Here is a 27,518-nt window from a genome sequence, read left to right on the forward strand (position 1 = left end):
GTTAACACTGCAGAATAAAGATATGAACACCATTCAAGCTAATGTGACCAGCTGCTTTTTTTATGAATGACCCATGACACAAGTTAGGTCAAAATGTACTTCTCTTAATGTTAAGACAAGCTTTGTGTTAATATGGCAACTGAGACGAGATTGTTTTTTACTATCTGCACACTTCACCAGCAGTTACTGTATCAACCAACGTTAATGTCTGACAGTATAGGTAAGTGCACTTGTGAAGTCTGAGAAGATGTTCCATGTAAATTGATGTAGTTGTACATCTGGTTTGCGATTGGACTATTACAGTTTGAAACCCAGAGTAGGTAAGCAATCCCTTTGTAATAGACCACAATTATGACTGCAATTGATATGATGATTTACATCTCAGAGTTCCAGTAACCAGGATGTATCCTGGCATATCCTGGCACTTGACTTCACTCATGGAATTTTCTCTCATGAGGGTGGTGGCCATGTGTGAGGCCGTGGTAGGACTTCCCTCGTGATACGATATGTGTCCCCCATAAAGCCACTTACTATAATTTAAATATGTTATGATGTGACAAGTCTATAGGGAGGGAATAAATAGTTGCGGCGCACTCGGACTACAAAAAAATACAATACAAGGAAGGCTACTAAAATGCCTATCTAAGAATAAATATGGGGATTTGGTTCCACCATATGGCCATATGTTGTTAAGCCCACCACTACTTTCAAAGTACCCCAATATTGGTGGGTCCTACGCTAAAATGTGGGGGACAAATTAAATAGTAAAATGTGTTAAATTAAATCCTGGTAAGAGCATAGTGAGTATACAAAAATAAGTGATGAAAGTAATTAAAAATAGTGTTAAAACTAAACAATTAATGTGTTAGTGCTAAAATGAGTATACTCGCTATTGCAGATGATATCTGTGCTGACTGGAGAAAATAATAAAAGTGACCTGACTATTGAAAAATTCCTACTATATATACACACCTGTGGCCACCTCTAAAGGAGCCTCTGAAGCTGGGGGGCTTGGGCCAGGTGCTTAACCCCAAAGGTATCTGGTCTGGATTCCAAATATACTGTGTACAGAGAAAGGTATACTCACTATGCTCTTACCAGGATTTAATTTAACACCTTTTATTTTTAACACTAGTACTATTTAATTTGTCCCCCACATTTTAGCGCAGGACCCACCAATATTGGGGTACTTTGAAAGTAGTGGTGGGCTTAACAACATATGGCCATATGGTGGAACCAAATCCCCATATGTATTCTTAGATAGGCATTTTAGTAGCCTTCTTTGTATTATATTTTTTGTAGTCTGAGTGCGCCGCAACTATTTATTTTCTTATTATGAAATTTGGTCACTGCGGCAGCACCTTTCATGCAAAATGCAGGTCTCAGGGGGGGGCCCCAAACCTTTCTCTGTACAAAGTCTATAGGGAGGGGCATACTGTTTAAAAAGAATTAACTCCATAAATCAGAGCTCGTTAAAATGCACAGAGCACTTGCCAAGTTGATAAGTTCACTTCACACTTCACTATGAAATGCAAAGAGTTACAAGATCTGGGATAAAGTTCTCGTAAGCTTGACAGGAACTTTTTGCACAGTCCTATCCTGTACCAACCCCACATGTAAAGAAAGAAAAAAAAAAAAAAGAAAGAAAATGAGTGAATATGTAAAAATTCTCATTTTAGGAGTAATACACGATTTCCTAAGTGCTCGTTCATGTGCTTCTATTTCCAGTTTAAAAGTCAGTACTTAAAAGGTTACACATTCATACATCAAATACTGTGCAACATTATAAAAATGGGAGCGTAGAAAAGATAAAGTGGATATTATTGATTTGACAAGACTATCGTCCAACAAAACCTTGTACAGTTTTTACTAATTTACATAACTGTGCATTTTGCATCTTTTGCCAGAAAAGAAGCATACAGACAGACAGATAAATCGGGACAGGAGACACAGTCCAAATTGCGTGGTATACCCAAACGGACCACTAATAATAATTGAAAGAAATCAACAATGCAGTCTGTTTTCATAAAGTAATACTAGCATAAAGATACTAGTACAAAGTATATGTTTCTTCCGGAGGTGCAGACATAAAAAGGCTGATAAAATGCATTCTAAGTGAGATGTGATTCTCAGAGAAAGCATGTAACAGAAAGTAACATTCATTTTAAGAGGCAACAATTGTTATTGGGACACATCAGGCTAGGAAAAATTCCCTTTTTAATGCATTATTTATAATGCATTATAAATTCAGGAGGGGGGGGGGGGAGAGAGGAATAAGAAGAAAAAAACAAAACAGAAAAAAACACTAAATCTGTGAAATTGACATATTTGCTGCAAACCCTTTGATTTGCATCTTCTGTCGTACACAGCCATTAAACCAGGAAACAGCTCAGCTACTCCTGGGGCTCCCCTACCTTACAGGAGCTTTATGCATTTCCCAAAAACTCCTGCACAGCAGGTGTCTATACAATTTATAGTTCAGCTGTTAGCTTTCTACTGGAAGCCATACACCATGCAATATACTTGACATGTATTGATTTAATTCATAAAAAGCATAAATAATGCTATATCTGCACTTGATAATGGAAGCAGCCCTGCTGTTTCTTTTATCTTAGGCTTAACTCGTGATGTTTCTATTAATCAGGTTACTGCAGATCTGCACAAGCTCTTTGTGTAACTACATATGTTACTATAGGTATGAGATTGTGTTGCAGTGAAGCAAAAACAAGCGTGTATAAAAGTATGCAAATAAGAGTCTTTTGGGTGCAAAACATTGTCTATTACTTAAAATTAAACAATTCATTTTACTTGCATTATCCACCAGTTAGTGATCTTGCATTAAAGTGGCACTTTGACTTAATATTTTAGTTGTATACACCCCCAAAAAATCATTTTATTTTGTATGTTTCCTTTGGTGGTATATGAAAATATTTAACATGCAATAGCTGTAGATATAGTATATACAGCCACTGCAAACTCTTTCCTCTAGTTGGAGGCTTCTCAATCATGGCTGCCACCTTGGTTAGCTCAGTAGAACTAAATAATGCACAAGAAAACCTTCCTGGCTGCCCGATAACTGGGGAAGTGCCACAGCGTTGTTTGTTAAAGTGCCTGTTTCTTTTAAAACCAGCACTCTTATAAATTGGAGGGACCCAAAAGCACACCCTTTACACACCTAAAGCACTCCAGCAAGCTGAAGTGCTCTATGTGTTTGGAGTGTTCCTACAATGCGTAGTCTACATTTTTCATAGCTGATTAACTGGCTGACCAAATGCAAGAAAAATTGTACTCTGATTATCCATCAGTCTATTTTAAAATAAACAGTTGTGCAAGAGACAATCGTAGCTCTCTGCATGCAATCAAAAATGGAAATAGTGACAAAAATAAAATAAATGAAAACGTAACATTTCCAGTTACAGGGTTAAAGATTAAAAATTTAAATGTGTGCATTTTGTTTGGAAGAATTATCAGAATAGTTAAGAAAACCAGTTTTAAACACTGTGTAACACTCTGCTATAGTATGCAGAAACCAGGAGCTAACCTATGATACTGGCTGAGTATGGTAAACGGTAGAAGACTGCAAGTATATAAATGTGTACTATGCCTTTAAGGAATGAGAAATGTGTGCTGTGCCTTTAAAACTCACATAATATGCGTAGCAGGTCTAGTAGCAAGAGAGAAAATAAAACAGAAGAAGAGTCCAATAAATCGCAGAAAAAAGGGAGAAAGAGAGATGAGAAAAATAGGAGGAAAAAAGATAAAGAGAAAGATAAAAAATAAAATAGAGTATAAAAATGAAAATAAGTAATGAAAATAAATAGGTGAATAGTGGATAACGCAGCCGATGATATGTGCAGTGCAGATAACTCTATCCCTAATGGGATATAGGGTAGTTGATATCTGCTCCAAATATTATACTTTGTATATATCAAAGATCTGGTTCAAATTATAATAGCAATACAGTATGTGGAACTGGATGCTAGGGTGGTTTTTAAAAAATGTATCACTAGATATAGAAAGCAATGGTACAAACTGGATGTAAATAACATAAACCAGTTTATTGGTAAAATTATAAAAATATAAAAATATATAATAATATAATGCAGGAACAGTTCATGCAGTGGTTACCAGTCTAATGAGGTTCAGAAAAGTGCAGGAACCCTTGGATTTGGCTGGGATTGATGTGGATTGACTTTAGCCGATGAGCTTCAGAAATCCTGCTGCCGGTGAGGACGGCGGGCTTTTCGGTGTGCATCCCGATAAGGATCTCACTCCAGGGGACGTGCTCTGTAAACGGCTCCACTCGGCAAATACACAAAAGGTCCTGTGCGAATACTGTTCTCTGCTGGTAAGCGCTCTGCGTACTGGAACTCAGTCCTGGTGGATTGCTGTGCTTGCAGCAATCCACCAGGACTGAGTTCCAGTACGCAGAGCGCTTACCAGCAGAGAACAGTATTCGCACAGGACCTTTTGTGTATTTGCCGAGTGGAGCCGTTTACAGAGCACGTCCCCTGGAGTGAGATCCTTATCGGGACGCACACCGAAAAGCCCGCCGTCCTCACCGGCAGCAGGATTTCTGAAGCTCATCGGCTAAAGTCAATCCACATCAATCCCAGCCAAATCCAAAGGGTTCCTGCACTTTTCTGAACCTCATTAGACTGGTAACCACTGCATGAACTGTTCCTGCATTATATTATTATATATTTTTATATTTTTATAATTTTACCAATAAACTGGTTTATGTTATTTACATCCAGTTTGTACCATTGCTTTCTATATCTAGTGATACATTTTTTAAAAACCACCCTAGCATCCAGTTCCACATACTGTATTGCTATTATAATTTGAACCAGATCTTTGATATATACAAAGTATAATATTTGGAGCAGATATCAACTACCCTATATCCCATTAGGGATAGAGTTATCTGCACTGCACATATCATCGGCTGCGTTATCCACTATTCACCTATTTATTTTCATTACTTATTTTCATTTTTATACTCTATTTTATTTTTTATCTTTCTCTTTATCTTTTTTCCTCCTATTTTTCTCATCTCTCTTTCTCCCTTTTTTCTGCGATTTATTGGACTCTTCTTCTGTTTTATTTTCTCTCTTGCTACTAGACCTGCTACGCATATTATGTGAGTTTTAAAGGCACAGCACACATTTCTCATTCCTTAAAGGCATAGTACACATTTATATACTTGCAGTCTTCTACCGTTTACCATACTCAGCCAGTATCATAGGTTAGCTCCTGGTTTCTGCATACTATAGCAGAGTGTTACACATTTTTTTATAGGTTTTAGTGAATCCCTATTTTTCCAGTATTTGAGCGACCTATTGTTAGTCGGACTCCCTCTCCCCTGGGTATTACATTAGGTATACCAGCACTATCCATTTACAGTTTTAAACACTGGCTACAACGGCTTAATTTATGTCTGGGTTTAAATAGATAGATGATTCTAATGTAAAAGTGGCATTCTTCAAATTGTATCCATTCCCGCACACAGTTCTTCTTCATGGTCTGCCTTTGTGCAGCTAAACAAATTAGCAAATATGGATAAAACATCAAGCTTATGATTTCTTACAATAATACTTTGAACAGTTTCCGGACATTATCGGGATTTTGTTTTTTCGTTTATGACGCATTCACACTCCACTTTGATCCAGTAAAGCTTAAAGCAGGCAAATAGGAGAATTGGAGGAAACACTGTGGCAGTCTATCCTAGTACCGGTCAGCATTATGACCTGTAGTCTTTTTTGCTATATGGCTTGTTGCCCAAAATATTATCGATCTCATGAATAATAGAAGAAGACAATTTTGGAAGAACCTGCGGGAAGGAAACAAAATAACAATTTAAGTAAATTAGAGCAGAAACTAAAATAATAAAATAAAAAAATAGCTGTAAAAAAAATTAAAAAGCACTGTTTAAAATGAATATTAAACTAACCTGTATTGCTCCAATATTCTCCATAAGTTGATCCGTATTGGATGCGCCTAGCAAAACTGAACTGACTCCTTCATTCCTCAAACACCAGGCTGCAACCACCATAAACAGATGTTAAAAACAACATGAAGATAAAACTGTTTATGTGCATTAATCAAGACATAAATACAAAATTAGAAAAAAGCTCTCAAATGAGTCCACACTAAAGTCATTGTGGAATCCTCTTTTCAGATTTGATACAACCTTCAGGATCTGGATGAATCATGGGAAAATAAGTATACAAGCCTATAGATTTGCAAAATCTGACCATGTGTTTCTCTAAACAGCAGGACGAATTACCAGGTCCAACAGGCAGAGGTACGTCAATTGTCTACACATTTGTTCTTGCTATTTCTAAAAAACATAGTGGAGCGTTGTCTTGCCGAAGGATGTTCTTATACTAGACAGTGATTCTGGTGTAAAAGCAGGAATACAACACCTTCCAGTAAATTAAAGCTTTTTGATTATTGTAGCCTGCCATAGATAGCATTTACAAAACTTAGAAAATTGGGACAAGGTTGGTGATCCTGAGCAAAAAGTGGCAAGTCTGAATAGAAAAATAGAAACCTAAAATGTGACAGCCATTCAGCCTATCTAGTCTGCCCAATTTTCTAAATAATTTCATAAGTCCATGCAGTGGTGTATCCTGGTTTTGTGCTGCCCTAGCCCTCCTTGCCTATGGGAATGCTGGGGGGAGAGGGGAGGTTCTTCCTTCTCCCGGGGGTCTAGTGGGGCTGCTGGCCAGTGCTGGCGAGGGATATTCCGTCATATTCCGGCTCCCGGCATCACTCTGCGGCGCGCGAGGGAGCTGAGCAGACCGCTCAGGGGAAAGTTCTCCCTCGCCAGTTAACCGCAAGGCTAACAAGACATTTGCCTGGGCATTTGGGGGCGGCTTTTTATGCCGCCCAAGGCAAATGCCTTGTTTGCCTCGCGGCTAAAACACCCCTGAGTCCATGGCCTTATCTTATAGTTAGGACAGCCTTATGCCTATCCCACGCATGCTTAAACTCCTTCACTGTGTTAACCTCTACCACTTCAGCTGGAAGGCTATTCCATGCATCCACTACCCTTTCAGTAAAGTAATACTTCCTGATATTATTTTTAAACCTTTGCCCCCTCTAATTTACGACTAGGTCCTCTTGTTGTGGTAGTTTTTCTTCTTTTAAATATAGTCTCCTCCTTTACTGTGTTGATTCTCTTGCATTTAAATGTTTCTATCATATCCCCCCTGTCTCGTCTTTCCTCCAAGCTATACATGTTAAGATCCTTTAACCTTTCCTTGTAAGTTTTATCCTGCAATCCATGAACTAGTTTAGTAGCCCTTCTCTGAACTCTCTCTAAAGTATCAATATCCTTCTGGAGATACGGTCTCCAGTACTGCGTACGATACTCCAAGTGAGGTCTCACCAGTGTTCTGTACAATGGCATGAGCACTTCCCTCTTTCTACTGCTAATACCTCTCCCTATACAACCAAGCATTCTGCTAGCATTTCCTGCTGCTCTATTACATTGTCTGCCTACCTTTAAGTCATCTGAAATAATTACCCCTAGATCCCTTTCCTCAGATGTTGAGGTTAGGACTCTATCAAATATTCTGTACTCTGCCCTTGGGTTTTTACGTCCCAAATGCATTACCTTGCACTTATCCACATTAAATGTCAGCTGCCACAACTCTGACCATTTTTCTAGTTTACCTAAATCATTTGCCATTTGGCTTATCACTCTTGGAACATCAACCCTGTTACATATCTTAGTATCATCAACAAAAAGACATATCTTACCATCAAGATCTTCTGCAATATCATTAATAAACATATTAAAGAGAATGGGTCCAAGTACAGATCCCTGAGGTACCCCACTGGTGACAAGACCATGTTTCAAATATACTCCATTGACTACAACCCTCTGTTGCCCGTCACCCAGCCACTGCCTTACCCATTCAATAATATTGAAATCTAAACTTAAAGATTGCAGTTTATTGATTAGCCTTCTATGTGCAACAGTGTCAAAAGCCTTACTGAAATCTAGGTAAGCAATGTCTACTGCACCACCCTGATCTATTATTTTAGTAACCCAATCAAAAAACCCAATAAGATTAGATTGGCATGATCTCCCTGAAGTAAACCCATGTTGTCTCTGATCTTGAAATACATGTGATTTTTGATGTTCAACAATCCTATCCTTTAACATAGTTTCCATTACTTTCCCCACTACTGAAGTAAGGCTTACTTGGCCTATAGTTGCCCGACTCCCTAATACCTTTCTTGTGAATTTGGCACAACATTGGCTAACAGTCCCTATAATATAAGTCAGCTCCCCAAAGTAATCATAATTATGTGATTTCCATAAATTACAAGACTGTCAGCGGGCTGATCAAAAAAAAGTTAAAGGGAAATCTGATTTCCTGTCACTATAGTGTAACCGCAGCTGGTTCCCCTATTTACCACTATAACGCCATAACTAAAACGTAAGGGTGCATACGTCATGGAAAACCCCCTGACTTAGGACAAGATGGCATTTTAAAGTCTGAACATCTTATACTGCGGTAACCCTAAATAGATATTATGTACTAAAAGAGTCGTAGCATATCCTTGAAGCTTGTTTATGCCTTATTGTATTTCGTTTGGGACAAAATGACAAACATATTATGCACTTAAAGGAGGTAAAAGGTTATTGCTTAAAGAAACATGTATGAAAAACAATATGTTCCATTTCGCTTAACGACCGGGAAGTGCCTCTAGTTGCTGTCTAGTAGACAGCCACTAGAGGTGGAGTTAACCCATAAAGGCCCACTTCAATGAGCTGAAGTGGTCTGGGTGCCTATAGTGTCACTTTAAAGCTTGTCCTCCGCAATTAGATGCCAAACATGGACTTACCGAGTTTTCTTCTTCTCTACTGCAAAATTCAATAATTCCTGAAGAGTTAATATGCATGAAATATGTAAAATTAATATGCAGTGCTACAGGACACAACTTACCAATTGCTAGCTGTGGGAGGGTGCAACCTAAACGTTCAGCGATGGCTTGAAGCTCCTTTAATTTAGCCTGCTGCCGTCTTCCTTCTTCACTTAGAATCTTATCTTTTAGCCATTGATAACCCTTCGGTAAGAAAATTTATGATTTAAGGAAACAATTACTTAAGCAAAACATTCTATGATTACTTTGTGAGTTTGTTGAACACTGCAATGCTTTTTTTTTTTAAAAACAAACAACTGAATACTGCCAAAAAAAAAAAAAGGAAAACAGAAGCCGCACTAAGCAATGCCATTCAAACCATTTTTAAGTGGGTTGCTGCTCCTTTGTGAATTGTATAACAACAGGGGAAAATAAATTCTAGACTTGTGCATGAATCCCAAACAACTGTGCCAAATGAATCAAATGCCTGTTACGGGCGAAAGAATAGATTTGTTCGGCAAATCTGAACAAATTGATTATTTTGTCTATAAATTAACAAGCATTTCATTTTTTGTGCAAAGGTCTAGTAAATTCTAAAGAAAACAAGCAATGAAAAAGTAGAATAGGAATAATCACAGACAATAGATTATGTAATCCCTGCTCACTATATCAATGTCATATGTTTGTCTCCTTTCAAACACTACTCCCTAATTTTTATCTGCAAGCAATATAAAATATTATTTCGAATAGAGGATGTGTGTCTCACACGCTGATTAAGAAGGCCCAAAATATTAACATTGTGAATGTGTTTGTACCTTTAGTGATGCTCTAGAATATGGAGGTATCCCACCGTCATATTTCCCGGAAACTATTCCACAGGCAAGAGGGGACCAAGTCATAGCGCCCACACCTGTGTATAACGAATACACACTGAATGAATGTCGGGAATGCCCCTCAGGAAAACACAACTGTGAACATCATACTTTCACTAAATTCAGCAATAGAAATTTAGCCTAACCCATATATATATATATATATACACAGTGCATATGTACAGTTGCAAGAAAAAGTATGCGAACCCTTTGGAATGATATGGATTTCTGCACAAATTGGTCATAAAATGTGATCTGATCATCATCTAAGTCACAACAATAGACAATCACAGTCTGCTTAAACTAATAACACACAAATAATGAAATGTTGCCATGTTTTTATTGAACACACCATGTAAACATTCACAGTGCAGGTGGAAAAAGTATGTGAACCCTTGGATTTAATAACTGGTTGCACCTCCTTTGGCAGCAATAACTTCAACCAAACGTTTCCTGTAGTTGCAGATTAGACGTGCACAACAGGAGTAATTCTTTACCATTCCTCTTTACAGAACTGTTTCAGTTCAGCAATATTCTTGGGATGTCTGGTGAGAATCGCTTTCTTGAGGTCATGCCACAGCATCTCAATCGGGTTGAGGTCAGGACTCTGACTGGGCCACTTCAGAAGGCGTATTTTCTTCTGTTTAAGCCATTCTCTTGTTGATTTACTTCTATGCTTTGGGTCATTGTCCTGTTGCAACACCCATTTTCTGTTGAGCGTCAGCTGGTAGACAGATGGCCTTAAGTTCTCCTGCAAAATGTCTTGATAAACTTGGGAATTCATTTTTCCTTCGATGATAGCAATCCGTCCAGGCCCTGACGCAGCAAAGCAGCCCCAAACCATGATGCCCCCACCATACTTCACAGTTGGGATGAGGTTTTGATGTTGGTGTGCTGTGACTCTTTTTCGCCACACATAGTGTTGTGTGTTTCTTCCAAACAACTCAACTTTGGTTTCATCTGTCCACAGAATATTTTGCCAGTACTGCTGTGGAACATCCAGGTGCTCTTGTGCAAACTGTAAACGTGCAGCAATGTTTTGTTTGGACAGCAGTGGCTTCCTCTGTGGTATCCTCCCATGAAATCCATTCTTGTTTAGTGTTTTACGTATTGTACATTCGCTAACAGGGATGTTAGCATTTGCCAGTGACTTTTGTAAGTCTTTAGCTGGCACGCTAGGATTCTTCTTCACCTCATTGAGCAGTCTGCGCTGTGCTCTTGCAGTCATCTTTACAGGACGGCCACTCCTAGGGAGAGTAGCAGCAGTGCTGAACTTTCTCCATTTATAGACAATTTGTCTTACCGTGGACTGATGAACAGCAAGGCTTTTGGAGATACTTTTATAACCCTTTCCAGCTTTATGCAAGTCAACAATTCTTAATCGTAGGTCTTCTGAGAGCTCTTTTGTGCGAGGCATCATTCACATCAGGCAATGCTTCTTGTGAAAAGCAAACCCAGAACTGGTGTGTGTTTTTTATAGGGCAGGGCAGCTGTAATCAACACCTCCAATCTCATCTCATTGATTGGACTCCAGTTGGCTGACATCTCACTCCAATTAGCTCTTGGAGATGTCATTAGTCTACGGGTCCACATACTTTTTCCATCTGCACTGTGAATGTTTACATGATGTGTTCAATAAAAACATGGCAACATTTCATTCTTTGTGTGTTATTAGTTTAAGCAGACTGTGATTGTCTATTGTTGTGACTTAGATGATGATCAGATCACATTTTATGACCAATTTGTGCAGAAATGCATATTATTCCAAAGGGTTCACATACTTTTTCTTGCAACTGTATATGCAATGTTACCACAAGACATTGAATTGCAGGATCATGTCTTTCTTTAGTCGTCTACCATGGACAGATGACAAAATATGCAGCCTTTGGGGACCCAGGTCTTTCATCCCAGCTCCTTTTCATGTGACATATTACAGATTGTGTGCTATACACAAAGTGAGCAATTAACCCATTTCAAACCTTTTGACGGATACTCTAGATTGTTATTCTGCTAGCATCACATAAAATACACAAGAAACATATCTTAATACTAGTATACTAAAAAATAAAATAAAACACCAAATAAATAATGTAACCTTAAAGGGACATTCTAAGCACCAAACCAATTTCGCTGAAGCAATTTTGGTGTACAGATCATGCACCTGTAATCTCACGTCTCAATTCCATAAATTTAGGAGATAAATCATATTTTGCTACAGTTTGTGCAGCTTTAGTCACCCCTCCCATGGCTGTGACTCACAAAGCCTCCTTAAAACAAATGGTTTTACTTTTCAATCAGATTTGACAGCACAGTGTATTTACTTTAGAAGTTTTTAACGTTGCTCACTGAACTTTAACAACACACAAGAGACTGTTCTAGATTCTAGCAGGCTTTTAACAGAACAAGACATAACCAATTCTAAATTAAATACACTGTGCAATAAAGGAAGCTAAACATTCAGACTCTTTTCCATGATTTATGCAGGGAGACTTTGTGAGTCAAAGCCAGGGGAGTTGTGGCCAGGGCTGCATAAACAAAGTGAGCCAACTCTAAATGGTGGAGAGACTGCAGAATAACAGTCTATACACAACAACCATCTCATTAAGCTGTTATTATTAACATTTATAAATGGCCACCACATTCCGCAGCGCTTTACAGTTATAGAAAGAAGGTGAGGCGAATCGGCCCTGCTGAATCGAGCTTAGAATTTAAAAGGATTTGAGGTAGGCAGATACATATCGTTAGGGGGTCTTTTCCAGGGACACTTACTGGTGAGGTGGTCTGACAGGGGTTCAAACCCCAATTTCCCAGCGTTAAGTCAGTGATGTTAATACTGCTCTGACCAGCTGATATAAAGTTGTTTTGGTGCTTAGAGTGTCCTTTTAAAACTACATTGTAAACAAGAAAAGATACCCATCAGAAACCTCTCTTTTTTGGGTTCTGTTATTTTAGTTACAGAGTACTTTGTTTTTATTTGGAATATATTACTGTAAGATATAGTGAGATATATGTCCAAGCGCCTATAGTGTCCCTTTAAGGCTACTAGACAATACTCATCCTATATAACAGTTTGCATCTTTTAGCATCCCCAGCAAATTAAGTCATTATTCATCTGAGCCTTCACTTGAACTCAACTTCAACCAATGAAGTGGATTTTATTTTTATTCATTATAGTGACTGTCACAAAAAGTAAACTTAATCTAGTCTGATCTACACTGCTACCTGCGTCTACATCACTTTTCTATTTAGATTGCTCTCTTTTTCATAAAATGCATAAGGAAAAGTAGGCACTAATTTTCTTAATGTATAGCAGTCAAATGGACAAAATTTGACAATAGGTGAAGCTTACGCAAGATTCTGTTTCAGCTGCCTATCAAATTTACCCACAATTCATCAGCAAAATAAATCCCACAGATGGGCAAACATCATGCAGAGAGGACAAAAAAATTGCTGCACTCAATTATTAACATCTGGCATATGGAAGAAAATATTAATATATATATATATATATATATATATAGATGGCAAGTGAAGGATTATAATGATTAAGATAGAGGGGGCATAAGGAGATAAAAACTGAAAAAAGAAACATGACAGGGCCACTTTAAATACCTAACTGCAGTAAATTAAAAGCCATATTGCTCAATTTAGGCTAAATTCTAACTCATCTATAACTCTTCTAACAGCTTGAATATATTGCCTAAATTTTGGTTTTCAACTCACTACCATTTTGCGTTTAGTAAATAAACCCCTGATTGTTTGCTACATAGAAGGTTCTAACAGAATTCTGCATATAACATAATATAGTGTGGCAGATGATCGGGCTCAAGAGTAATGCCAAGATAAGTCCTTAAGCTTAGACATATACAAATGCAAAAGTATTATGCATTATTGTGTAAATCTCAATGGTTTTCAGTGTTTTTTCATCATGGCAAGGAGAGCTAAGTGGGCTTAAACTAGCCAATCTGTGCACCTCCAGCTGTTGCAGGGCAAACTCTCCCCTTTATCTGTCGGCATTAGATACACTTGTTTATCATCAGTTTGCCTTTAAGTACAGTTAGCACCTATACACATTAGCATGCCGTGGGTCACTTCACACTCTGGTAAGAGAAGGAGGTACAGTAAAAGTGAAAGTGGTACGTTACCGATTTTGTGAAACAGTTCTGGGAGTTGTACTTCCACTTTCTCTCTTTGAAACATATGATATTCAGCTTGTTCGCAGATTGGAGGAATTAAATTGAATTGCCGTGCTACGGAATATGCTTCCTTAAAATGAAATACAAGGAAAAAAAACACAAACAAATATATAATGCATCAATTCCTGTGTTTGTACATAACGGGGGGCATAAAAAGACAAAGGGGAAATTTATTCAAAAACTTATGGAAGAATCAGACAGTTACCATAAGAAAGAGAACCTGCAGACACATTCCACTGACGACGACTCCTCTGTCACATGTTTGTACCACTTTTTAAAACAGAACACTTTGGTTAACCTCTGCCAAAGTATCTAATATATAGAAAAGGCATCTCTCGAAATGAAACTATTTTCTTGAACAATATGGTTTTCTGAAAGTGAGACCTCAAGGTTTCCAAACAAATACCAGTTTTGGAAAAGCCCTTGTTCTGATTTTAATAGCCTTTTATTGTTATCCTGAGTCCCCTCTAATATTGAGCGAAAAACAACTCCAATTACATATTTAAGACAGTGCCAATTTAATGTACGATACTTGCAGAGTTAATTAAGGAGCGCAGTATGAAGTATTACTGTGGGTACAGAGTTTGAATACAGTGGGTGCAAGTTTAACCCCTTAAGGACACATGACATGTGACATGTCATGATTCCCTTTTATTCCAGAAGTTTGGTCCTTAAGGGGTTAAAGCTGTAAGTTTGGGGTTAAAATGGCAAGTGCAGAGCTAATAGAGCATGGTGGAGATTTAATAACATAGGCTTATATAATACTCAGAATTTGAGGATTTGGTATCAATGTTCTCGGAATCGCATGTTCAGGTTTAGGTTTGGACAGAAAATGCATTCTTGGGCTGAAGCTACTTGGCTTTTTGCGAGACTAAGAAACTCTGCTTTAAAGGGTTACTCCAAGCATCTCCACGGGGACTGGAATGGTTGTGATTTTAGGAGAACCCTGGCCCAAATTCCCAGTAATGGGGCAAACTGTTTAGCAATGGTTTATCTTCTTACCCAGGTCTCTGCCAAGCTCTGAGGCTCCCTCTGAGTTTTGTGACTGGTATCTGGCTATCAATGCCATTCATTGACTAAGAACATCGGCTAACTATTCTCAGCCAATAAATGATATTTTCAAAACATTGACGTGGTCATAGTACCTTGAGTACCCCTTTAAAGAGTCACTGGTAAATTTACCTACCACCACCCAAATCCCATGCTTTCTCACAGGTGACGGATCCAGCACTGCACACATTAAAACCAGTAAAAACATATGAGCGGCCAATTCTCAATCAATCACATGACATTCTTTATACAGAGTCTTTTTTTTTTTTTTTAAAAGCAACAACTATGTGCAGAAAGTTACTACGAACTGTTGAAACGAAATACGTTTCAATTTAACATACATCAACACTAAATTACTGACATAGAAAATACAACTATATATGTATTAGAGGAGAAAAAAAAATTTAATCTGGATTTAAAGGACCACTCTAGTGCCAGGAAAACATACTCGTTTTCCTGGCACTAGAGTGCACTGAGGGTGCCCCCCCCCCTCCGGGACCCACTCCCGCCGGGCTCTGGGGGGAGGAAGGGGTTAAACTTACCTCTTTCTCCAGCGCCGGGCGGGGAGCTTTCCTCCTCCTCTCCTTCTTCTTTGCGACGTCATCGGCTGAATGCGCGAGCGTGGCAGTAGCCGCGCGAGCATTCAGCCGGTCGCATAGGAAAGCATTTACAATGCTTTCCTATGGACGCTTGCGTGCTCTCACTGTGATTTTCACAGTGAGAAGCACACAAGCGCCTCTAGCGGCTGTCAATGAGACAGCCACTAGAGGTTTTGGAGGCTGGGTTAACCCTCAGCATAAACATAGCAGTTTCTCTGAAACTGCTATGTTTATAAAAAAAAGGGTTAATCCTAGAGGGACCTGGCACCCAGACCACCTCATTAAGCTGAAGTGGTCTGGGTGCCTAGAGTGGTCCTTTAAGATTAAAAAAAAAAAGGAAAAAAAGAAATTGGACTAGAATATCTCAATATTAATAAAAAAAAAGATGAGCTCAGTGAAGTGAATGGAACCAAACTGTGCATTATATGTGCTATTAATATACCCTCTTTAGTGGGCCGCATCACCAAGTAATGCTCATTCAACTCCAAAAATAATTAAGCTGTAACACGGCTGTGAGCATTTAGCTTTAACAAGCTCTTGTCTCTATAAGTTATCATCAGTTCTTTCTTTTCTGTACTTGAAAGATTTATTTTTTTATTTTCTTTGTTTACTGCTAAAGGCAGTAATGATGTTCTTTCCCTGCTGGTATTTAGCCTAAACCGGTTCTTTAATAAAACCTCTGTGTAACATTGAAATGTTTGGTGTACTGCCTAGTGCCAAATTTACAGACAAGATATCTGTGAGGGTTGGGCAACCTCACTAGAATGCCTTCCTCGTTAGAAATAACTGAACAATTATATTAAAGATGTAATCAAATGACAAACACACAATTAACACACGTTCCACAGGCTAGGTGATAGAATCACTAAGCACTACTAGGGGATCACCAGTAGGACATGAAGATATGTATGTTTAAGTGGATTGTTGGAAGTAACAATGTATCTATGCCCTATTGCCTTACAACGTCAAAAACGAAAAAAAACTAAAACCACACAACCTTGGCCTAGTGTTTCCACAATCAAGTCAATAATGACAAATTCACCATTCTATTGAATTAAATAGAACTCGGTAACCCATAAAACTTGGAGGTCTTTCAGGTTTTGTTGGAGAACAACTGAATTAAACAGATCTTTTCAGACGAATGGAAAATCCTACACTTGCTCCGTTTTGTAAACCATGAATCTAAAAAAAACCCCATAAATAATAATTAAAAAAAACCACAAAAGACCACTGTATGAAATAATTTCTATTTGAACGATCTGTCGTAGCTCAAAAGGTATTAATTATGTGGCATAGCATAAGAGCTTAAAAAATACACACAAAAATGTCTTAATAGATCAAGTTCTAAGTATGACTTAGGAGCACTTCTCCAAGAGATGGTGATGTGGGTTCCTCCACTGCAGAAGTAAAATGCAAACCATTTTCATGCAGGGTCCATCAATGGGAAAAAAACACATGCCATACCAAAACTGCATTCTTCTTTGTAAAAAATGTTTTTTAATACAAATCTCCAAAGTTATGTGTGACATGTCATGATTCCCTTTTATTCCAGAAGTTTGGTCCTTAAGGGGTTAATGGGAGAATCTCTGGCCAGATAAAAAATGCCTTCGGCAGTGTAAGTTGTAATGAAATAAAGAACATTTACTTACCCTTTGTCTTTGCCACTCTTCCTGTGGCCATCATTCTATCATTATTGATGATCTCAGCCAATCCAATGCTTCCGCATAGGTATGACACTCACCACACTGAGCCAATTAGCATCTCCTTTTAGAGATACATTAGATCAACACATCTCTGTTGAGCGTTCAGTTCACAGAACGTGCAAGGTGTCTTTACCGGACATCCCAAATGGACTTGGGTTCAAGGAAATCATACACTTTTTGTTAAAATGCTTGAGTGTAATTTGACATAAAATAAATTTGACTGCATCATAGACACTGCAAGAGGTTATAGTGGTTAAGGATGTCTCTTGAAACAGTTCCTCTAACACAGAATAAATGAGTCTATGCAATAAGCGAACACCCTTCGCTATCTAGAGGAACGGTGAGTTTTCAAATTCTGAAAAGATATACCATTATTTCCATCGAGCTCCAACGTGACGTCCCCCAGTACATTGCCATTCCTTGGTTTATCACATGGGTCATTGCACGTACGGTTTCTGTGGAGAGAGTAACGAAGGGAAGGAAGGAAAGTAAAGCTTTTGTTAAACACAGTAAAAAGGTTGATACCATGCAGGAGGCTAAGTCTACAACACCAAGAGGGAAAGAGTGCTGCAAGGACATCTTGCAAGCAGTGTAATTCATCTACTTCGTTTTCAAAGCAGTGTTTATTGCGCTTGAGGAAAAAAAAATAAAAAAATAAGAGAAAATACACTAATTTCATGGCTGTTATTTCTTCTCCAAAGCTTGATTAGGAACCAGTCCATAACAGGTGAGGTTTATGGTGGGGAATAATTTTAAAACTTTTGACCAACACAAAGGATAAAAAAAAAAAAAAAATGATAAAATATATCATCCACGGGAATAATATAAATATATTCTATTGCAGGGGTTTGAAACTAGGGACATCTTGAGAGCTCTACTGCAAGTCACACAGATCAATGTGTTCTGCAAGCTAAGAAAGTCTCAAGGAGGTGTTAACATTGTGCACAACCTCATTCTGAGACGGTGTAGATTGCAAGGTCCCAAAATAATATATATGTGAAGTGACATCAAAGCAAGGACACATGTTCTGTGACTTTAACCCAAGAATGGGTTGTGTGATCTCATATGTCACTGAATATGAAATAGGTATCTGCTCGGGCACGAAGATCAGAGATTGACATCGACCCAAATCTGATGTTAGAGATCGCTGCATGGTGTAAACGTGCTACACTTCAGACTATACCTGCTATCAGGAAACATCTTGCTCCTTTGCGGAAAAGATAACCAGTAGCTGAATATCTATCTCTTTATAGATTCCCGCAACTTGCTTATAAAATGTGAAAAAAACTAAACGTATGTTTATATTAGCAAGTGCATATGCAGAACAAATAAGGTTGGTATCTTCAGTTAAGACATAACCACACAGGGGGCTATGTAGTGCCTACTGAACTCTCACCTATGGTATTTCAAGTAATTTAATTTATGAATCAGTCCTAAGCACGTCTCCTTGCTGGTCCATAACTGCATGAAAAACTAGGTTATACCCCACTAATAATACAAATGACCAGCAAGTAAGAAGGGGACGAGAGAATGCTGTGCCTCAACATGCACAGATCTATTTCATTATCCCTTGCCCTATGGTTATCGAATCATGCAATAAGAGATTTAAAGGATGAGTGTCTTGAAAACCTCTAGAAGAGAGCTTTCCAATGTGTTCATAGGAAAAATACATTTAACTTACTTGGTGATTTAATTTTGGGATGATTCACTGTAATAAATGTACAAAACCCGAGTTCTTGGTTTAAATAAAAAAAATTAAAAAAAGTCATATATAGTGTAGTTTTTACAAGAGATACACACAGTTTACAACACAAGTGCTGAATCCCGTAAAAACACAAAACCATTAAACCCTTATACCAGAACTCAATATTATATCTAACTAAATGTGTCAACCAAATGGTCCAACCCAATAATCTATACTGAAACACGAGCTTTTCAAGACACATACAGAAATTTGGGTTTATCACCTGCATTCAAGCAAAGGTTAAAAGCTCTACTATGCCAATTTATGAAATTATGAGTTGGTTCCACGCTGCCCCCCTCAATGTACTAACTTTTTTAACTGATATCACATGAAAGATTACATGTTAAAGTTATAGGTGCCAGAACAAACATATTTTAATTGATAGGCAAATAATTTATTTCCTAAATAAAATGTGTATGCCTTTTCAACGCAGAAAACAATCAATGTGCTAAGAAATAAATACGGTACATTAAAATATGCCAAAATACCAGAGTATTGCAGTATACAATGATGCCTTTTTCATTGGACTAACATAATATTTCAAAGATAAGCTTTTGAGAGTTTTTCCTCTCTTCCTCGGATCTGCTTCAGACCTGAGGAAGAGAGGAAAACTCTCGAAAGCTTGTCTTTGAAATATTATGCTAGTCCAATAAAAAAAGGTATCATTGCATACTGCAATACTCTCTGGTATTTTGGCATCTTGTCTACTGGACTAATATGGTTAATCCATTCTACACTAAATATATTCTATTCAAACAGTGATCAGCCACAACATTAAAACCACCTGCCTAATACTGTGTTGGTCCCCCTCATGCTGCCAAAACACACGATTCATCGAGGCATGCACTCCACAAGACCTATGAACGTGTCCTGTGGTATCTGAAACCAAGACCAGCAAATCCTGTAGTTCCTGCAAGTTGTGAAGTGAGTACTTTACAGATCGGATTTGTTGTACCAGCATATCCCACAGATGCTCAATCGGATTGAGATCTGGGGAATTTGGAGGCGAAGGCAACACCTTGGACTCTTTGTCATGCTCCTCAAACCATTCCTGAACAATGTTTTGCAGTGTAACTGCTGAATGGGGCCATTGCCATCAGGGAACACTATTGCCATGAAGTTTTGTGAGGTCTGCAATAATCTCTAGGTAGGTGGTACATGTTAAAGTCACATCCTCACCCAAGGTTTCCCAGCAGAACATTTCCCAGAGCATAACACTTCATCCACTAGTTGACCTTACTTGCACCACTTTTGGTAGGTACTAACCACTGCATAGCGGGAACACCCTACAAGACTTGCTGTTTTGGAGACACTCTAGCCCAGTTGTCTAACCATCACTATTTGGCCCTTGTCAAAGTCACTCAGATCTTTTTGCTTGTCTATTTTTCCTCTTCCAACACATGAAATTTAAGAACTGACTGTTGACTTGCTGCCTAATATATCCCACCCCTTTACAGGTGCCATTGTAACGATATAATCAATGTCATTCACTTCAACTGTCAGTGGTCTTAATGTTGTGGCTGATCAGTGTATGTAAATGTTTATATAATCTGTTGATGTTGTTCTGTCCCTGCCATATAGAAATATGTGGAGCCATCTGTGGAGCTTTCCAGAATCAGAATGCTCCACAGTCCCACAATCACAACCAGTACCGTCACAAAAGAAAACGGTTTTATTTAAAAGTGAAACAAAAAAAAAAACATATCTTTCACTCTGGTATTTATGGCTGAATTCATCATCTTCCATCACTGGGAGTAACTGAATTACATTGACATTAACACTACAAAGACAGATGACATGCCAGAACTGTCATCATTTCGCCCCACGTCTTGTCCTAAATACAATGTGTATGTATATTATATGTATGTGCACATAACACATTCACATATGCTGTTACCCTAAAATGATCACATGGGGTGTGCGATGGATATGTATGTAATATAAACAATACAGCAGACCAGTTTTTAGTACAACGCTTGCAAGGCATGTGGAAAATGTGATGTTGGGATGAGCATGTGTAAGTGTTTCTAAAGTCATTCAAATTAAAAAAACATCTTTCACCACTGAGTGACATCTGAAATCAGTATCATCTTTAGAATCACCGCAGAAAACTCTAGAACTACTGTCACCAATGCGTGCTGTGGGTACTTTTCAAAAGTCACTTTATTAATATTAATCTCATGAACAACTCTTACATTTAGATTGACTGCATCTCTATTGGAATCAAGGTGACATCTTGGAGATGAATTACTTTAGAAGCTTGTCTGTATTTTAGAAACACTTTGAGAAACCTGTGGTCCAGATCTCTACATCATGCAGAATTGCCTCTTTCCATGTCTGTCAGGCTATGGGCCCATGCCAAAATTAGAAGCGACATCCACATAACAGCATTAGATACTAACATGCGTAGTCACAGAGCAGGTGGCTAACAAGGCTCTGGCAATGGAAAACCAAACCAAAATAACGATGGCTATTCCTGCAGTAGGATGTTGGTGCGTTCAGAGTATCATCGCAATAGACTGCTGGGTGAAGGAAAAGGGCTATCACAGGCAGAACAAACGGCCTACAATTGGGCAAACATGGCAATTTTGGCAAATTACCAATATGATTTTTAGAGTTTTTTGAGTTAACAGACCTTTCAAAACGAAGTAGTCAATCTGTTAGCTTTTGTACGTTCTAGAAGAATAATGTTTAATTTAAAGGGACGTTAAAGCCTCTATTTGCTTCTTACAAGGTGTTCGTAAACATTCAAGCTTCGGTTCTTTAAGGCTGCCAATGTTCCAAACCATTCTGCAGGTTATGTTGTGTTTTTGCACTGCCATATTGGTGTGAGGTTAGTGGCACTTAGTGGGTATCGAGGGTTAAAGACACGAGGGTTACTTTTAGAGGAAAGGGGTAGAGGTATTCTGGTTAGGCATTACTTACCTAGTAACATACATAAAACTGCAGCCAGGCCAAAATGGCAGCACCTAAACAACGATGTCCGCAAAGGTTGTATGAATTATTATTTATATCTTTTCACAACTTTGACTATCTGAAAGATTTGTGGACCACACAGGCATCCTTTAAGAAGTGAGCTGAATCCCAAATATGCAGGGTTAAGCATACTTTTGAGAAGAAACATGTATTGCTGCTACCTTGGTCTTTAATACAAGATCATTTAATAAAGGGGTAGCTTGTCTGAAGGATTTACTGTCCCTTTAAAACAAAAAACATTTCAGCCTAAACAATCTATCATTATTTTTTAAAGAATATAATATTTTTGTTTTTAATTAAATTTTTAAGTTCCAAGTTTTCGAATTGTCTTTACCAGTGTGTTTTAGATGCAGTGCGCATGTGTTTGCCCAACTGTAGTGTGAATATTTTCTCCAAGAATAGTACAAATTTTACCATTTCTTGATCGTACAATGCATCATTGGGTTTTCTCTTTACACATTACCAAAGTGGGAGGACTGGTAATGTGTTTGAGAGGGGAACACAAAATTCAACCAAACAGAGCTCCCATGATGCAGAAATCAGTACAGCTTCCAAAATAGACACAAGTCTTTGAACTAGAGAAAATCATGCAGAATAAAACCAAAATACATAACAAGAGTAGTGATAGGAGACACAAACTGGGGCATGGGGAGAGGGAATGTAATCATTACAACAGATTGAGGGAAGAAAAATTAAAAGGAGTTTACTTGCAAGATGTTCTTAAAGGGGCAATTTTTTTTGGTTTATGCATTTTATGGAGAGAAGTTTTGGAAAAGGTAACACTTGTATGGTATAGATAAATTGACATTATCTGTCCCATAAAATGCCTGCCGGACACGAAAGTCAATATGGAGACCGTGGGTACTATGTACCTTCTATGATGAATGTTCTCGACTTGGAAGAACTAAATGGGTCCCCTGGTGATAAAAGAAAGATTTAAGAGACCAGAGTTTACAGCTGCAAAATTATTGCAATGTTTGACAAAAGGGCAGGGGGGAAGCACTTATTGTTTGAAGCACCACATTAGAAACCTTTTAACGGGGGAAGACAAAGTTTGACAGATACATTTATTGTACAGGTGTGAAACATGCCTATAAACTTCATCAGTAACAGCAGGCCAAGAAACACGGGTGTCCGCCCACTGGAACTCAAAATGGTTGAAGTACAGAAGGTACAGTTATTTTGTTGTAGACTTCCCCAAATATTACACAAAGCTTGCAACAAATTGAATTGTTTAACACTTTTCTCGGATCTCTCTTAAAGTTTACAAAAGTACGAGGTACGTTTTGAGGGAAGAACGATAACTGAATAAATTATACATTACTGTAATTCAACTTCAATTAAATAAAAAACAAAACAGATTGAATTCTGTAGGCCTGGGCAAAGGAGAACATTTTTTTCATGGCTACTTTTAGCTCAGTCCTGTATTCCTGCTGTAATCCATTATTTTCTAAATGACACATCCTAGAATAATCGATTCTGGTTTTTACCCTGGTTTCATTTTCTAGTTGACATGAAACATGGGGGGAAGGGAGTGGTTGCACTCACCTGAACATGCTTAAATGGGGTGCTGCTGAGGGCCATATTATACAATAAACAATACACAAGATCCAGCGCACTCTCCTATCTACTAAACAGCAACTTCAATGTTGACAGATTTTATTAGTTTTTTTTTTAAGTTTTTTCTAAAGGTTTTTTTTTTTTTTTTTTAAAAACAACTTATCTAGGCAAAAATTAATGGGGACTTAGTTACATTATATGATCATACGTTGTGGCAGGCTTCAACATTGAAGTTGCTGTTTAGTAGATAGGAGAGTGCGCTGGATCTTGTGTATTGTCTAGTTGACATGAAAAGGAGTTTAAAAGAGTCAAGTTTCTCACAGTGGAATAGTTACTCAAGATAATATATGTATAGCTGAAATTAGCATTTAAATGCAAAATAACTTTATTTCAAATTCTTTATTATTCTCTGTCTCTGTCTCGAACAACCATCAGATTAAATTACAACCATTTTAAAACACTTGCCTTGCCTTTTTACTGAGATTGAACAGAGTTAAAATAGTCAAGGAGGGGAAGAAACATGTAAAACTCAGAAGCTACTTTAAAAGCAATCATTGTACAAACGATATAGTAAATTTACGAGGACAAAAAAAAAAAATATATAAAAAACAAAAAACAACAAAAACAGATTTCTAAAATAAATTTTCGAAAATAATCTGGATAAAAAAAAAAATGAAATATTTGAAATGAGCAGGGTAGGACAGTTAAAAATACTAATAATCTTAAAGGGAAATTCTACATCTTAAAATGATTATTATTTGACGGTTGCAAAAAAACGCATTTACTACAATCTGCACAAATAGTTACAAGCACTAAACGTAACTTATATTAGCTGCCGAGCCGGTCTCTGTATTATCCAATCAAATGCTTCATAGAGAGGCACTAAGGACAGATTTCCAGTGCAAAGCTCCTTATAGAGAAGAGTGGTTTTATGGAGATTTATGGATTTGAAAAATAAAATAAAATACTAATATAATTACTTTATGGCTACATTAGTTCAAATGCCGTTTTAAAGTTATCATTTCTGTGCTTTTCCATTACAATGGTGAGTTGCTGCATAAAATTAGACTAAAATTCCTCTGCTACCTCTTGTCTCAACTCCCCATTTTACCCTTTAGATTGTTAGCTCACGGGCAGGGCCCTCTAACTGTTGTATCGGTCTGTGCTTATTGTATTGTCTTTTTCCCAATTTTACAGTGCTGCGGAATATGTTGGCACTTTATGAATACCAGTAATGAAAAAATAAAATATCAGGCTCAGCCAATTACTAGAAGAGGAGGAAATTAAATTCCACATAAGCTTCTTATTCCATGGCATCAGATCTATATTTTGCCGACCACCAGTATCTCACCGAACGTAAAAAGAAATTGTAGTCCAGTAGGGGCAATCGACAATTTGTACTCAAGTTCCCTAAAGAGTGCATTTTTTTTTCTCTGGCCTCTTTGCTTAGGGAGCGCAGAGCTTAAAAAACGGAACTGATTAATGATCTTTCTTTATCAGAGTTAGAGATGTAAAAAGACTGGAGTTTTGACACCGCGTGTGTAACTCACCCAGGCGTTTGGGGTTGGCATGCTGGATGATACTCTGTCCAGCTGGCTCACTGACAGCCCAGGTAAATGGCCAGAACAAATTTATAAAGAACATTTATAAAGACAAAGGCTGCAAGGACAGTCTTTACACCAAAACCACTTCAGTAAGATGAAGTGGTTATGGTGGTTAGAGTGACCAATTAAAAATTATAATGTTTAAATACATTAACACTTGCTAGTGAGAAAAAAAAGCAAAATAAAAACCTGTGAATTATATACTTCCTTCAGTATGAATTGTATTAGTAACTGCCTTTTTTACTTTTAATCTATAAACAATCGATATACCTTTCGATTCCATAGAAATCATTCCTCGGAATGGTACATTTTACATCTATTTACCATTGGCAATGAGTCGCCAATCGCAAACGCATTGTTTGCAATATCGAAATCTGGCTTACTTCTCTGAAGTAAAAAAAAAAAAAAAAAGCCCCTCCCCCCGTAAAAAAACATTGGGCACGTTTCTTATGGTTACTACTGTCTACATATTTGCTCAAAATCCAGATAGCACAAAGCTAAGATGAATTATTGTGCTTTCTGGGAAATAAAAATGGATGACAAGAACAAGAATACAAAACTGGCCCCTCTGAAGTATATTTTGTGACGGTCAAATTGGAGAAATGGAAAAAAAAACGTTGGAAAAACATATGACTAAATCAGCCTGTGGGAGTTGCTACAAGTCTTTTTTGCTTAGAATTTAATTTTTTTTGATTGTATTCTTGAAAGATGTTATACCATATGATAGCCCAAGAACGTCTTATCTACATTAGTGCTATTTGACTAAGCAACACAGCGCTATACATGGAATCACTAATTAATAATGCTATTGGTTTTATTGTCTAGGTCTCTAAATACGTTCCTCTGTACGGCATAGTGTGATCTGCATATACATATTTAAAAATGTTCAGATACATGTTTTGTGGGATATCTCAATTTAATTAGAACACGATCTAGTATATTGTATATGTGATAGGGTGGGAAAGTGAAGTGCTAGATAACACTCCGCTGCCCAAAAAATAAAAATCACAATTTAGTAGATATACTCCCAATGAAAACATTGTTGCATTTAACTAGGTATTTTTTTCATTGGAGGTATATGTAAAAACAGCTTGCAAAAGCTACAGATCTGTTGTCTGCAGCCCTTGCAAGCCCTCCCCTTTACTCCAGCCGAGACATCCTGTGGCTGTCCAATCACAGACTTCCCAATGCAGTTCAATGAGAAGTCTTTGCAAGGCAGGTGCTAAAGGCAATTGCTGCATCTTTAGTTTCCACTGAGCTAAATTACCAGGAGGTAAAATAACTGGTTGTCTGATTAGCAGTCAGGGTGGGTGTAACAAGATTAAGTTATAAAAATGTAAATTTCTATTGAAATCTGGAATTTTTGTAAAATGTAAAAAAACTAAAAAAGGATTCACGTCACACATTAAGTACTTCAGCAAGCTATAATACTTTAGGTGTTTTTGACTGCTCCTTTAGACTAAAAAAGTGGATAATCACTCAGTAGTAAAAGTAAAACAGAATTTCTTAGAAACATAATAAATATATCTGAAACAAGTAGATTTTTTTTTGATTTTTTTATATATATAACTAAGAAAAAAACAATTGGGAACCAGGATTACAACAGAAGCTGTGCCTAAAAATAATAAATATATATATATAAAGAAAGAAATGGTAAAAAGCAGCTTACCTTCCATAGGAGTGTTCGGGTCAGGCCGATTAGCAAAGACTACATCCACATACTCAAGTTGCAACCTTTCTAAAGATGCTTTTAACCCTGAGCAAATACAAAAACAAAGTTAAAATTATTAAAGAATACAGAGCAAGGGAAACTTCTTTCAATTCAATGTGTTTAACCAGAGCCAAATTACCCTTGGTACTTTTTATGTATTTTTAATATTTCTTTTGTTTCTTCACAACTAGCAGGCTTAAAACAGGTTTTTGTATGTTGCAGTTTGGTTAAAGGGACACTATAATCACCTGAACAACTTTAGCTTAATGAAGCAGTTTTGGTGTATAGAACATGCCCCTGCAGCCTCACTGCTCAATCCTCTGCCTTTTAGGAGTTAAACCCTTTGTTTATGAATCCTAGTCACACCTCCCTGCATGTGACTTACACAGCCTTCCATAAACACTTCCTGTAAAGAGAGCCCTATTTAGGCTTTCTTTATTGCAATTTCTGTTTAATTAAGATTTTCTTATCCCCTGCTATGTTAATAGCTTGCTAGACCCTGCAAGAGCCTCCTGTATGTGTTTAAAGTTCAATTTAGAGATTGAGATACAATTATTTAAGGTAAATTACATCTGTTTGAAAGTGAAATCAGTTTTTTTTTTCATGCAGGCTCTGTCAAT

General features: G+C 37.5%; 1 protein-coding gene across 8 annotated transcripts in view; it reads right to left on the bottom strand.

Annotated features, from left to right (window-relative positions):
• Nucleotides 1-5,446: 5,446 nt before the first annotated feature.
• KCNAB2 (potassium voltage-gated channel subfamily A regulatory beta subunit 2) overlaps nt 5,447-27,518 on the bottom strand; it is a 189,977-nt gene continuing 167,905 nt past the window's right edge. For 4 of the 8 annotated variants that reach the window (XM_063436205.1, XM_063436204.1, XM_063436200.1 and 1 more), the window contains 8 exons: nt 26,857-26,943; nt 22,896-22,940; nt 17,673-17,758; nt 13,901-14,021; nt 9,699-9,793; nt 8,967-9,087; nt 5,954-6,042; nt 5,447-5,833 (listed from right to left, as the gene is read on the bottom strand). In XM_063436205.1, coding sequence (XP_063292275.1) covers nt 5,744-5,833; nt 5,954-6,042; nt 8,967-9,087; nt 9,699-9,793; nt 13,901-14,021; nt 17,673-17,758; nt 22,896-22,940; nt 26,857-26,943 — 734 coding nt within the window. In that variant the 3' untranslated portion in view covers nt 5,447-5,743. The remainder of the gene's footprint in view (nt 5,834-5,953; nt 6,043-8,966; nt 9,088-9,698; nt 9,794-13,900; nt 14,022-17,672; nt 17,759-22,895; nt 22,941-26,856; nt 26,944-27,518) is intronic. The other 4 variants (XM_063436207.1, XM_063436206.1, XM_063436201.1 and 1 more) reach the window with 1 other exon arrangement.

The sequence above is a fragment of the Pelobates fuscus genome, chromosome 11, assembly GCF_036172605.1.
Source record: "Pelobates fuscus isolate aPelFus1 chromosome 11, aPelFus1.pri, whole genome shotgun sequence".
Classification (NCBI taxonomy): Eukaryota; Metazoa; Chordata; class Amphibia; order Anura; family Pelobatidae; genus Pelobates; species Pelobates fuscus.